At 34.8% G+C, this 15,599-nt stretch overlaps 1 protein-coding gene across 1 annotated transcript; it reads left to right on the top strand.

The window, feature by feature from the left end:
- Positions 1-3,592: 3,592 nt before the first annotated feature.
- Positions 3,593-11,430, top strand: hsd17b1 (hydroxysteroid (17-beta) dehydrogenase 1). Its single transcript, NM_205584.2, is given in 6 exon segments — positions 3,593-3,749; positions 4,537-4,698; positions 4,932-5,111; positions 7,525-7,618; positions 7,706-7,886; positions 9,701-11,430. Coding segments are annotated over 6 exon segments (882 nt in total). The 5' UTR covers positions 3,593-3,652; the 3' UTR covers positions 9,869-11,430.
- Positions 11,431-15,599: the final 4,169 nt, after the last annotated feature.

Raw genomic sequence — 15,599 nt, 5'->3', positions numbered from 1 at the left:
CAGGTCACGTTATTGATAATAATAGCTATAGTCACTTACTGCATTCACCATAAGGCAAAGTAGCACCAACTCGCACTAAACACTCGGTTTATGCTAGTTTTGTTGAATAAATCAGCAAACAATGCAAAAGAAATATGACAAAGAGATGCTGCGCTGCCAGAAACTTGTATTATTGTTGGCTAGCGAAAGAGTCGTTCATAACGGAGATTCATTCACAAACGAATCTTTCCCTCCGTCAGTATGAGAAGTAAAAGCAGGAGAGGAGCTGTGTTTCAGGACATGATTAGATCAAATTTAACGGGGAGAGTGAATAGTACATTTCCATACACACAAACACAAGCTTTTTGTCAGGAATGCCCGTGCGATAAGTGATCCATCAATGTAGAAAAGTGATGTCAAATAAAAATTTTCATAATTAAATAAAAAAATGCATACTAACATCCAGGAAAACTCCCGATCACAGATATATGTGTATATCTATGTGTATATGTGTATATCTCCCACCCCACCCCCCGCCTTCAACTGGGGGCCCCGTCGGTGATCCCTGCAGGGGGGCCTCCGCATTTTGCGCTATGCCACTGCTTTGGACTGTGGGGGAAACCCACGCGAAGGCAGGGAGAACATGCAAACTCCACATAGAAACACCAACTGAGCCGAGGTTCGAACCAGCGACCTGCTGTGAGGCGACAGCACTACCTACTGCGCCACTGCCTCACCCCGCAAACAGTTCAGCTTATTAAAATGAATAGCTATTATAGTGAAATAGAATCAAGCTTTCAATCTCATTAGCCGTTTCTCCTCTGTATAACTTACACATTCAGATTAAAGAGCAACCAATGAATCTCTCATTTATTTTTTTTATAATAAATTAAATAACAGGTTTCACTTTAAAAACGCACACATAACATGAAAGTATTCGACTTCTTTCCTAACTTTTTATGCTCATTTAGGACGAAATTAGTTGTTTGAAAAAAAAACACACCAAAATCGACATCTTTATATGTTATTATTATTAATTGTGTGTATGTCTGTTTAAACACGAATCCAAAACCCAGACTTTCTCTCCGCTTCAAATCGCGTGCAAAGAATCCGTTTGAGAAACAGCATTTGTTTATCACTATGGAGCGCGTCAGCTGAAAGTCATGCACCATTATATGACTGTTTTTATGATTGTATAGGGCACTTGTAATCAAAAGGAAAGGGAATCTCGCTGTTTGTAATATTTATTTATAAGTGTTTTCATTCCTAAACAAAGCGAAAGCACAGAACACTCACGTTTAAGAGCAACGTCTGATTGTCAGACTCTGATCGCTGATTGGTTCTTGTACTAGAAGGCGGGGCTTCATTCGCCAAATTGACTGTTACACTTTTCCCCATTCCAAATAAAATGAGTGTCGTGTCTTGTGTATTCTGTAGTCTTGGATTGTACAAAAGGCCTTTTCAACAAACATATCCAAATGTTTTTGGCTGCTCGCGCCATTCGCTCGACAGGTGACTCACACTCTGCACAGCCTTCAACTGCAGCTTGTGCTGTATCAAACAGACACACGTCACTTCATTACTATAGCGACCGTTTTTCGACTGAACTAAATTTATTTATCATGTCTTGGTCACACTTTTTGGAGGGTCAAAACAAATTGCCTCGGGGCCGGGATTGGCACGCTGGCTGCCTATTGAATAGCCCTGGCATACACAATAAAAAGAGGTCATATTTTACATTACTTTTTCCAAGTGTTGAAATAATTCTACGAAGCCGACCATTTCAGTAAACAATGTCTGTGACCTTTCATCTGCATGACTTGTGCAACAGTTTTCAAAAAGCCAACATTTACAGAACTACTTTTATTTACAGAACTACAAATACATTTGCAGAACTAAAAATAGTTTGGGGAAAAATAAATGATATAAATAATTTTTTTTTGTAAATGTTTTGTTAATTTAGTCTTTTATATTACTGACTTAGTTATGGACAAATCACTGAGACCAATCATGCTAATGAAGAAACATAATATAATGTGGCAGGAATAATCACCCAATTATCTTGGTTTAGATTGACAAGTGGGATGCAACATAGTGAGAAGATATTTCTACAGACAAATGCAACCGTTTTTTTTTTTATTTTATTGAATGTGAGGGCTTATTGGTTAGCACTGTCACCTCACAGCAAGAAAGTCGTTGGTTTGAGTTCCGACTGGGTTAGCTAGCATTTCTGTGTGGAGTTTGCATGTTCTCCCAGTGTCCTTGTGGGTTTTCTCCAGGTGCTCCGGTTTCCCCCACAGTCCAAAAACATGTGGTACACGTAAATTGAATAAGCGAAGTTTCATAAACTAATTTTGAGAGGAGCATGTGATATGATCAACTTCAGCTGACCCTCATCACTAATCATTAGCTAGCCAATCAGAGCATTCCAAAACTACTATATATATATATCCTGATTAATCTTTATTCCCTATCTCCGTTTTCGAAAACCCTTCCAACAACCCCCTTTTCCCTCCGCCTCTTTTATGATCGGGCAACACGGTGGCTCAGTGGTTAGCTCTGCTGCCTCGTAGCAAGAGGGCCACAGGTTCAAGTCCTATTCGAACCAGTCAGCACTCCCTGCGCGGAGTTTGCACAGTCAAAAAAAACATGTACAAAAGTGAATTGTAATACAGTCTCAAGCAACTAGCGCATACATGCCTAACCAATCAGTATCACCCATTAGCCAGGGTACGGGGGCATTCGAGAAACACCTGATCTCGTATCCCTCCTATTGCTCATTGACCAGGCGGGAACCTTGGGCTCATCTATCTGCAAGTTCAGGGTTCTTTCCCGGGAAAGCATGCCAAACCTGCTACCCTAGTTGAGCATTATGTAAGTGTGAACTCTTGAAACTAAATTGAACTAAATTGTGTGTGAATGAGTGTGTATGGATGTTTTCCAGTACTTGATTGCAGCTGGAAAACATATGCTGGATAAGACCCCTGATTATTAAAGAGACTAAGAACCATTGCTATTGTTTGCATCTCTCAAAATGGTCAATTTGTTTAAATCACGACTATTAATTAATTAATTAATTATTTTTTTCTTCAGCTAATGTTTTCTTGTATTATATTTTGAATTTCCATAGCTTCCAAGAATCCAAAAAGGTCCACATATTGATAAATGCTGTCATGGCAGTCGTTTTAACATTCAGATATGATTAAATTGCCTCTTGTGAAATAGTTTGGTGACAAGCAGAAAATGTTCATGGGCCAATGACATGACCACATTGAAATGGTCTATACATTTAAATTTAGCCCTAACACTAAAAGTGATTATTCTTATAGAAGCTGATCCTTTTGTGATCTCAAATTAATTGCATAACATCACATCCTTAATTGAAGTGTGATTAAAAACCTACAAGATGCATGAAGTATTATTTTCTGAACAAATACAAATTGTATTTAATATTCACCACAGCTGCTGATGTGTATATACTGTATATGTGATGTGGCACCTGTTGAGCAAAACAAAAGTGTGAAATCAGAATGTTTACATAAAGCTGTCCTTGTGATAATGGAAAAATCTAAAACATCTGAATCCGAGACACAGCACTTAGACGGAGCACATAACTGCACATAACCTCGGAGAATCATTGCAGCGCTCGTCTCATCTGAGTTTTCTTGTAAAAATGGAGCAGAAGGTTGTTCTCATCACTGGATGCTCTTCAGGGATTGGACTCAGCCTTGCTGTGCATCTCGCATCAAATCCAGCAAAAGCCTACAAAGGTATTAGAACAACACATTTCAGTGGGTTCTGTTAAATTGAGTGTTTGTGCATGTCTGATCTTTACAGTTAACCAAAACGTTATTATTTTATTAATATACTGCACTGTAAAAAGCGATAGTACACTGTAAAACAATTCTTACATTTTTTTGTTGAATCGGTTACTTTTTAGACACCTCAACTTACATTAAACTAATCAAAAATATGAAGTTAACATTTGTATAGCTTAAATATTTGAAAACTGGTTAACTTATTAAAGTAAGCTCAATCAACAAAAATATTTGTTGTCTTCAATTTTTGTCATTCATTTTTTCACAACAAGGGACTCCTGAACACATCACAAAAATCAACACACATCTGTGGCTCATTCAGAGAACTACACAGTGTTAAAAATCTATGTGCTATCAGCTTTTGAATGGGGTCATTTTTTTTAAATAAATATAAATTCAACTATTATTTTGTTATTATTTGTTATTTTGTTATTATCTTGTTGAGTATGTGTGACCCTGAACCGCAAAACCATAAGTGCCAATTTTTAGAAAATGAGATGTATCCATTATCTGAATGCTGAATAAATAATGCTAGGACAGGACGGCATTAAACTGAGATACAACTATGTGAAAATGTACAATCTGAGGGATTCAAAAAGAAAATGATGAGACATAAAACGCCTTTAAAGTCGTCAAGTTCTTACTAGCAATGCACATTACTAATGCAAATTGAGTTTTACAAAATATAATTAACATTACAATCAGTGTCAAACTATGACTTCTTACTGATGTTGTTTAGTCTATGCTACTATGCGGAACTTGGACAAGAAGCAACGGCTGCTGGAGAGCGTCAGAGGACTGCATAAAGACACTCTGGACATCCTGCAAATGGATGTAACTGACCAGCAATCTATACTTGATGCTCAAAGAAATGTTACAGAGGGCAGAATTGACATACTGGGTAAGAGAAAATTAGACATTTCTCCTTGAAAAAAAATAAATAAATAAAGGGATAGTTCACACAGTATATATATATATATATATATATATATATATATATATATATATATTTATATATTTTTTAAAACAGCAGAAAGAAATTATGACAGAACATTAATTTTTGGTGAACTCTCCCTTTAAATGCTCACATGCACAGCCATTCTCATGTATTTCCTCCTGATATTTTTGTGTTAGTGTGTAATGCCGGTGTGGGTCTGATGGGTCCTCTGGAAACCCACTCGCTGGACACTATAAGAGCCATCCTGGACGTCAATCTGCTGGGCACCATCCGCACCATACAGACCTTCCTACCAGACATGAAGAAAAAGAGACACGGCAGAATCCTGGTCACCGGCAGCATGGGAGGACTGCAGGGTGAGAGAAGAACTTTCACTTACTCGCACACACACTCACTTACTCGCACACACACTCACTTACTCTCGCACGCACGCACGCACGCACTCACGCACTCACGCACTCACTCACTCACTCACTCACTCACTCACTCACTCACTCACTCACTCACTCACTCACTCACTCACTCACTCTCTCTCTCACACACACACGCACACACACACACACACACACACACACACACACACACACACACACAGAGACACAGAGACACACACACACACAGACACAGACAGACACAGACAGACACAGACACACACAGACACAGACACACACACACACACACACACACACACACACACACACACAGACAGACAGACAGACACACACACGCACGCACGCACACGCGCACACACACACACACACACACACACACACACACACACACACACACACACACACACACACACACACACACACAAATATTTTCTGTCTTTTAGTAGAGATATTATATAAGAGACTTGCTTTATTTACCAATTAAGTGGATCGAATTGGATTTGGTTTGTAGACATTAAATAAAATAAAAGTTTAAAAGGTATTATTTTTTAATTTCATATATTACGTTTTTAGTTATGATAATTCCAAAATCATTTCACATAAATCTGCAGATTTTTTACAAAATCCTCTGCAGAAATACCAGATAATGACCACAGATTCTGTCTGGCCCTACTTATAGGCAAGACATCTAAAAGGGAGCTTCATAATAAAGATTTGCCCACTTCATTCATTCATTTTCTTTTCGGCTTCGTCCCTTTATTAATCAGGAGTCGCCACAGCGACTACCTACTGCACCACTGCGTTGCCGATTTGCCCACGTCAGTCCTGTAAATTTCTATTTTGCAGTTTCATTTATGAGATTAATTGATAATTGAATTTAGGGTGGGTAAATAAATAAATAAATGTGTCATAATAAGTGTTGTATGTAATTAGTCTCAGTAATTACACTGTAGGGGAGGTGCGGTGGCGCAGTGGGCAGTGCTGTCGCCTCACAGCAAGAAGGTTGCTAGTTCGAGCCTCGGCTGGGTCAGTTGGCATTACTGTGTGGAGTTTGCATGTTCTCTCCGTGTTGGCGTGAGTCCAAAGACATGCAGTATAGGTAAAGTTGAGAAGACTAAATTGTCCATAATGTATGTATGAATGAGTGTGTATGGATGTTTCCCAGTGATAGGCTGCAGCTGCGTAAAACATATGCTAGATAAGTAGATAAGTTCATTCCGCTGTGGCGACCCCTGATTAATAAAGGGACTAAGCCGGAAAAAAAATTCAATAAATGAACTACTCTGTAAAACCTAATAAGTTAAGGTAACTCAAACCATTTGAGGAAGTCGATCGCAACAAACCATTTAAGTTCAAAAACTAATCCTAATGAGAACCATGAACTTAAGCCATCTGAGTAAACGAAGCAATTTGAGCACAGTAAAACCTATTTAATGAAGAGAACTTAAATCAACTGAGTACTGTAAAACCCAATAAGTTAAGGCAACTCAAACCATTTGAGTTAACCGACTGCTAACCATTTGAGTTCAAAATAAACACTGAGTTCAAAACTCTTTTCAAATGAGTAAAAGTAACTTTCAGTAAATTTTGAGTTAACTACACTCATTTCATTTGATGAAGTTGACTGTTGGGTTTTACAGTGTAGTTACTGTAATTTAATATTATTTCTGCTGAAAAAGTAAAGGGATTACCTTTATTGTAAAAATAATTTAATTACAGATACTTATAATAATGCAAGTAATGTAAATAATGTAAATGAATTCAATAATTCTGTATAAATCAATTAGAAGCAGAGAAACTGTATTTGTTTGTATTTGTTAGAGTGAAAATATATCAAGTTGACCGAACATGCTAAAGATTAAGAAAAATAACTGAGTGAGAAATTTGTTCTTGACAATAATAGGTATACATTCAGAGAAGTGTGTGTGTGTGTGCATTTTTTTTAAACATATAAGGACACAATCAGTATGACATAGGTATGACAGGTATCACAAGAAGGTGTTGAAATATGAGGACATTACTGATTTACTGATTTCTCAAAAAGCTTATAAATCAAACAAAGTAAAACTGTACACAGTTTCCTGTTTAGGACAAAAGAAAATACAGTTTCTACAGTATATAAACAATGTAAACCTATGTAATGTCCCCACAATTCACAAACGTGTGTATAATAAAATGAGTATTAAAAAGAATTAAGATTATTTTTTGTTGTCTGTCTGTTCAGATTTATATGGATCTTTAGTACTGATTCAATAATTCAACTACTTATTTACTAATCAAGTTACTTTTCAGACCAAGTTAATGATGTAATTAGTAATTGCAATGACATTTTTTAAACTTAAATTACTTCAAAAAAGTTATTCAATGTGGATCTCAGGTTTGCCATTCAACGAGGTCTACTGTGCTAGTAAATTTGCAATAGAGGGCGCTTGTGAGAGCCTGGCTATTCTGCTCCAGCACTTCAACATTCAGTGAGTACTTAATCAGTGATTCTGTGCACAGTGCTACTATTGCCTATGAAAAGCACTCATACACTAATCATGACATGCCTGTCGCAGTATAAGCCTGATTGAATGTGGCCCGGTCAACACTGACTTCCTGATGAACCTGAAGAGGACAGAGCCTGGAGACAAGGTGCTGGAGGTGGACGCACACACACGCAGCCTGTATGACCAATACCTGCAGCACTGCCAGTCTGTGTTCCAGAACGCTGCGCAGGACACTGAAGACATCATTCAGGTGCATCTTGCAGAGAGAGAAATTTGGCATTTAGCACAGCATGAGACATTTTATTAATATATAACTTCATTTTTAGAATTGTGCACTTAATTCATTTACTTAATCATTTTAAGGCAATGGATTTACTCACTTTATGTATAGTCAACTAATCACTTTAAAAGTAATGGGTTTACTTTTTTTTTTTAAGTAAAGCTCTTTGATAGCTTTTAAGACTATACTCAGGTGTCTGAGATATGAGGCTTTGCATGTGAACTCTTCATTTGTCCCTTTATTGTGAGCACTTTGGTCAACTATGTTGTTTTAAAGTGCTTTAATTATAAATCAAATTGAACTTTATTAAGTTAACTTCACTTGACAATTCAATAAAAGTACATAAAGGAAAAAATAGTCTGAAGTAAAAGCAAATTTGCAGTTCATATTAATATTAAATTAACATACTTAATTTGCTTAGTATTAAAATAATAAAATACTATCCCTGAACTGAATTGTATTACAACTGTACATTTAATGATGATTCCTAAATTTGTTTCTTAAAGGGGTAGTTCACCCCAAAATGAAATATGTCAATTTGCTCATCCTCCATTTGCTCTAAAGCCTTTTTGAATTCTTTCCTCAGAAAAGAAGATACTTTGAAGGATGTTAAATAGCTTTGACTTGCACTAGTATTTACACACATTTGTGAGACTTAATGATGTCAAAGGATTAATTGTGTAAATTATCCAAATTAAAACTTTGTGTTTTATATACATAAAAAGTGTGTGTACTGTGCAGTTTTATGTTGTATTTATATATATATATATATATATATATATATATATATATATATATATATATATATATATATATATATATATATATATATACATATATATACATATATACATGCATACATGGTGTGTATATTTGGTAAATACACTCACCGGTCACTTTATTAGGTACACCTGTCCAACTGCTTGTTAACGCAAATTTCTTATCAGCCAATCACATGGCTGCAACTCAATGCATTTTGGCACATAGACATGGTCACCAGATATCAATCCAATAGAGCAACTTTGGGATGTGGTGGAAAGGGAGATTTGCATCATGGATGTACAGCCGACAAATCTGCAGCAACTGCGGGATGCAATCATGTCAATATGGACCAAAATCTCTGAGTAATATTTCCAGTACCTTGTTGCCATGAAGGATTAAGGCAGTTGTGAATGCTAAAAGTGGGTCCAACCCGGTACTAGTTAGATGTACCTAATAAAGTGGCCGGTGATTGTATGTTTGTTTTTATAAATAATACTACAGTGAGTATACACACATTGACTAGTAACCAACTTTTATTTTGGAGGATTTTGAGGTGATTTTTCATATTCCTGGAAAATATCTGTACTCTCTTATACTAAAAGCTAATGCTACTAATGAGGGATTTGAGGACACATTCAATCTACAAATACACTTCACTGAACATGTACACATAGACATCACCTATACACTATACAACCGCAGGTTAACAATGTTTATATATAACAACTTACCTGTTAAAAGCTATTAGTTAGTAGTTAAATTAAGTTTAGTATCTAATAAAGTGGTAACTAATGACCTTAACAACCCTGAATTTGATTGTAATGCAATAATGTGCTCCTTTTTATACAAATAAACTTGAATTGAATAATGTAATGCATCATCATCAAACATGCCACACTAATATCTAAATCTACATCCAAACATGTTACACAAACACTTATTGTTCCCACAATCTCATACACTAAATATACATCCATGATATTTTGTTACATGTTCTGTCCCACTCTTGTCTCTATTTTCAGGTGTATCTGGAGGCGATGGAAGCGCAGACTCCATTCCTCAGATATTACACCAACAGAGCGCTGTTACCCATGAGCAGCCTGAAACTCACCTCCATGGACGGCTCTCAGTACATCAGAGCAATGAGCAAACTCATCTTCTCTTCTCCCGGTACAGATGCACAGAAATGATGCCAACACAGCGTTTCATTCTTTTTTGGAAAACCTGAGGTATGGAAAACAGTAAATGTATAGATTTAAGCACTGTAGTTCTGAAGTAAAGTTCTAAAATCGCTAGTTTTATGAAGGTATGAGGATTTAATTAAAGAGATAATTTACCCAAAATCTGTCATTATTTACCATATCATAAGAAACCTGTAGGAGCTTTGTTTATCATTAAAACACTAATTAAGATATTTTGAATGAATTTAAGGCAGCAAGATTCACGACACTGAAAAAAATTATTCATTGAAAATTTCAAAATGTTTCTAAGGTTAGTGGTTGCAAAATTTTATATGGGCTGAATTTAAACAAACAAATGAAATTGAGTAATGTTCAACTTAATTACTTTGTTTAAAATAGATACAAACCATATAAATTTTTACAACCACTTATGTTAAAGCGCACAAAGTATTTTGTGTCTCCAGAATGTGTCTGTAAAGTTTCAGCTCAAAACACCTATCAGATTTTTTATTATACCTTTAATAAGTTTCTATTTTATACCTCTTAGCACCAGCCTTTTTTTAAACTGCACCTTTAAGGCATGAACCCACCATTTCCACGTACCTTTCAGTGTGCCTTAATCTCCTCCCTCGACTGCCTGAGAAAACAGACATAAAGGAAGAAGATCTCACGTCTTGTTGATATGATTATATGCATTACTACAGAGACCTGTTAATAAGTAGCTGTCAATCAATTCGGTGGACAGGGGGACCGCACTCCCATTTCAAATTGCGGTTGGTCTGAAAACCGCTCCAACTGGTCCACCATTTTTATGTTGTTAAATTGAAAAAAAAAGATGTTTATATCACCCCAATATAACAGTCTATACACTATACCTACACATAAATCTGTCCAAACAGCTTGAAAAGTAGATTTTTCACCATAGATGCCCTTTAAAACAATTTAGTAAATCTAATAAAAAAATAATAATTCAGTGCATATCAGCTCTCATGGCAAAAACTCTTCTATAACACATAAGGTACACATTTACTTTCTATAATATATATGTTTCTAACATTAAACATACACATTAACAACAATATATAATACATGAGAAAATCTAAAACTTTACATTTTTGATTAAAAATTCTAAATATGTAAAGCATGTCCAAACTGGAGTGCCGGTGTCCTGCAAAGTTTAGTTCCAACCCCAATCAGACCCACCTGGGCAAGCTAATCAAACTCTTACTAGGCTTTCACCATGAGGCAATCCTATTGAGTAAAGTTGGAGCTAAAATCTGCAGGATTTTCCTCCAGGACTGAGTTTGGACACCCCTGATGTATAGAAATTCCATTTAAAAATATTCCTTCAAAGCTTCTCCTGATAAAAAAAACCTTTGTTTTATAACAAGATGTTTAACATTTAGGATGATATTGCAACGCTGACTCCCAATTGATATAATATGGAGATTTTACTATACTTTCTTTTCACAATGTAAAAAATAAAGTGCTGTTTTTCAATTTTTTCTTCATTTCTTTCTGTGCAAAAGATTCCTAAACAAATACATTTGTATCAGAACCAAAATAAAACAGGATTAAAAAAACTTGTTTTTGATCAATTTTTTTATTAAATGCATTTGTAATTTAAACAAGGCAAATATCAAATACCAATGGGCTCAGAAAATTGAGATGGTCTTCAATCAGAAAAGTTGATGATCTTGATTAAAGAATGTTCAAATATTTGTACTTGACACAAAAATGTGAATGAAGGTACTTTTAGAGCATGCTACAATTAATACAATGACTTTTAAGGGAATTAAAGGGACAGTTTACCCAAAAATGCAAATATACTTCCTATTTACAAGCATTTCCAAACATTTCAGTTCTTTTATTTTGCTGAACACTAAAGAAGATATTTTGAACCTGTACTTCCATAGTAGGAAAAATAAATACTATAAAAGTTAATGGATACAAGTTTCAAGCTTTCTTCAATATATCTTCTTTTGTGTCCAACAAAAAAAGAAAATCAAACAGGTTTGAAACATATGAAGGGTATGTAAATGATAACCAAACTTTCAATTTTGGTGAACTATCCCTTTAACCCTTTTTCGTGCCTTAATTGTGATTTCATACTTTTGAGACCTTGCATAAGAATCCATATTTACTTATGTAACAGAAAATGAAATAAAGTTTTTGGGTGTTTTGTCTACTGATCGGTGTTCTCCCTCATTGCTGAACTTTGAACAGGATTTCATCTCAAGGACTGTCTGTCCCTTTCGCTAAAAAACCACCATCAGTGTGTCACATATTTTTCCTCAGCTGTTTACTAGAATCAGAGAACAGTAAGGACAGATCCCACCAAGCCTGCTCAAGGTCATTGTATTTCTCTGTTTTGCAAGCATTTCATTCAAGGACACTGATCACAAGTTCACAAATCCCTCACACCTTCGTTCTAGTATTTATACTGTAGACCTACAGCTTACATAGACCACAAGGAATAGCTGCTAAGCCAGTTGTGAAAGCCTTGTCTCATAGTGTACATCACATAAAAAATAATCAAGTTGTAATGTTATATCACAGTTCAGTTCCCAGAAGGAGGCTGAGATTGTTCAATGATAAGGTGCAATCACACACACACACACACAAACACACACACAGTGACGTACTAATGTGCGTGTGTCCTGACTCTTGCTTAGGAACTGTAGTAAAGGATTAGATCAGTTTTTGGTGAGAGAGTCACATAACCAACCTAAGCCACTTAATGCAAAGATCAGCCAGTTAAATGCATGTGGGACTAGTTCATAGATTTGAACCTGAATAATAAATAAATTTTCATTAAACTGAACACACTTTCTTTGAATTGTAAGGAAATAAGACAAATGATTAGCTGTCCTTTGATTTTTTTCTTCTTTTTTGAATATTTCCCAAATGATGTTTAACAGAGCAAGGAAATATTTGCTGGAGAAAGTCTTATTTGTTTTATTTCGGCAAGAATAAAAGCAGCTTTTAATTTTTTTAAAAACATTTTAAGGTCAAAATTATTAGCCTCTTTAGCTATTTTTTTTTTTCGATAGCCTACAAAACAAACTATTGTTGTACAATAACTTGCCTAATTACCCTAACCTGCCTGGTTAACCTAAATAACCTAGTTAAGTCTTTAAATGTGACTTTAAGCTGTATAGAAGTGTCTTGAATAATATCTAGTCAAATATTATTTACTGTCATCATGGCAAAGATCAAATAAATCAGTTATTAGAAAGGAGTTATTAAAACTATTATGTTTAGAAATGTGTTTTAAAAACTTCTCTCTGTTAAACAGAAATTGGGGAAAAAAATCAACAGGAGGGCTAATAATTTAGGGGGGCTAATAATTCTGACTTCAACTGTATAGCGGTGTAAAAACAAATATACACTGTAAATTACACAGTATTTAACTGTAAAATGAACTTTATTTTACTGTTTGACAGTTATGCAGTATATTACTGTATTTTAAATTTACATTGTGAACTTTTATAGAAAATATTCAATCAAATCTGTAAACACACATACAGCAAGATAAATGGAGCTGTAAATGTAAATACAGTATTTTTGCTGTAATTGATTTAAAGTAAGTTACTGGCGAACCGCGGGCAGTAAGTTACTGTAGATTCTACAGGAAATTGATAACAATGTAGGCATGGGATGATAACTGGTTTCAAGGTTTATAGCAGTTTGGAAACCACTAACATTTTCTATTATACCATTCCTATGGTACAGTTGAAGTCAGAATTATTAGCCCCCCTCAATTATTAGCCCCTCTGTTTATTTTTCCCCCAATTTCTGTTTAACAGAGAGAAGTTTTTTTTCAACTAATTTCTAAACATAATAGTTTTAGTAACACATTTCTTATAATGGATTTATTTTATCTGTGCCATGATGACAGTCAATAATATTTGACTAGATATTTCTCAAGACACTTCGATACAGCTTAAAGTCACATTTAAAGGTTTAACTAGGTTAATTAGGTTAACTAGGCAGGTTAGGGTAATTAGGCAAGTTATTGTATAACAGTGGTTTGTTCTGTAGACTATCGAAAAAAATTTTAGCTTAAAGAGGCAAATAATTTTGTCCCTAAAATTGTGTTTAAAAAAAAAATGCATTTATTCTAGCTGAAATAAAACAAATAAGTCTTTTTCGAGAATAAAAAATATTATCAGACATACTGTAAAAAATTCCTTGCTCTGTTAAACATAATTTGGAAAATATTTAAAAAAGAAGAAAAAAAATTTAATAATAATAATAATAATTATGACTTCACTTGTATATGCAAGTTTTTTTTAAACATGTTGGTCAGAAATCTGTAGATATTGGGTTTTAGAAAGTTATTGTTTAATGTAAAAAAATGCATTCAAATGCTAAGTGCAAATACCGTGCGTTTTTGTAAACATTTGCGTATAAACGATCCTAAATTGGTTCCAAGTTGATTTTTTGAAGTGTAAACAAATGTACACTCAAAACACATGTGTATGACTCTCTTCTAGACTTAACACTTATAAATTTTGATCCTATTATATACTGAATGGCCTTAATTACTATGTATTTACATCAGAAAATAAGTGCAATGTACTTATTGTGTTCATATTGTATTGCACAACACTTCTGTTTCTCTTGAAGTGAGATATGGGTATGGTTAGGGACATGTCTTGAGTAAGGTTGTGTTAAGGTAAGGGGTGGGTCAACAGCGTAATCATAAATGCAATTAGAGAAATAAATTAGATGTAATTACTAGTAGATCATTTTTTAAATATTAGTTCAATGGAAAAACCTGTACATACTTAATAAGCGCATTGTAGTATATGGTTAAGTAAAATGTAAATACATCGTATTTATTGAGGCCACCTAATATAAAGTGGGACCTAAACTATAAATGATCTCGAGAATTTGAGCAGTAGACTGGTGTCAGATCTTCACCTCATAAACACTCCTTAATTAATATTATTAGCAGATAAATAAACATTAGTCAACACCATTTATTTTTTAAATAGGGCCAACAAATTATTTTTTGTTCTTTTTTAAAGTGAAACATATTTTGTGTAAATACATTTTTGTGGTATTATTGTATTTTTTAAAGTCTATGGTTATTATATACAATTTAATCCAGTTTTTCCATTCACAAACGTGAGATGCATGACTTGATGTTCTTTTTATGGTGATATTTGCACATGTATACCATTATTAATAGTTAATTAATACCCATTATTAATTTTTTTTAAACTAATTTAAGTTTTATTAAAGGCGATGTAGTGGCGCAGTAGGTAGTGCTGTCTCCTCACAGCAAGAAGGTTGCTGGTTTGAACCTCGGCTGGGTCAGTTGGCGTTTCTGTGTGGAGTTTGCATGTTCTTCCTGCGTTCACGTGGGTTTCCTCTGGGTGCTCTGGTTTCCCCCACAGTCCAAAGACATGTGGTGCACGTGAATTGGGTAGGCTAAATTGTCCGTAGTGTACGAGTGTGAATGAGTGTGTATTGATGTTTCCCAGAAATGGGTTGCGGCTGGAAGGGCATCCGCTGCGTAAAAACGTGGTGGACAAGTTGGCAGTTCATTCCGCTGTGGCGACCCACAGTGAATGAAGAAATGAATGAATTATGTTTTATTTAAAATTCTAATCATGACTGTTAACAGTTCAGAAAATATCCATGTGTCATTAACTAAAAATTCTATTATTATGATCATCATCATCATCATAATCATAGCTGCTGCTTTTATTTTTAAAATAACTGCAGC

The sequence above is a fragment of the Danio rerio genome, chromosome 3, assembly GCF_049306965.1.
Source record: "Danio rerio strain Tuebingen ecotype United States chromosome 3, GRCz12tu, whole genome shotgun sequence".
In the NCBI taxonomy this organism is placed as follows: domain Eukaryota; kingdom Metazoa; phylum Chordata; class Actinopteri; order Cypriniformes; family Danionidae; genus Danio; species Danio rerio.
This window is presented reverse-complemented; position numbering and strand designations above follow the sequence as displayed.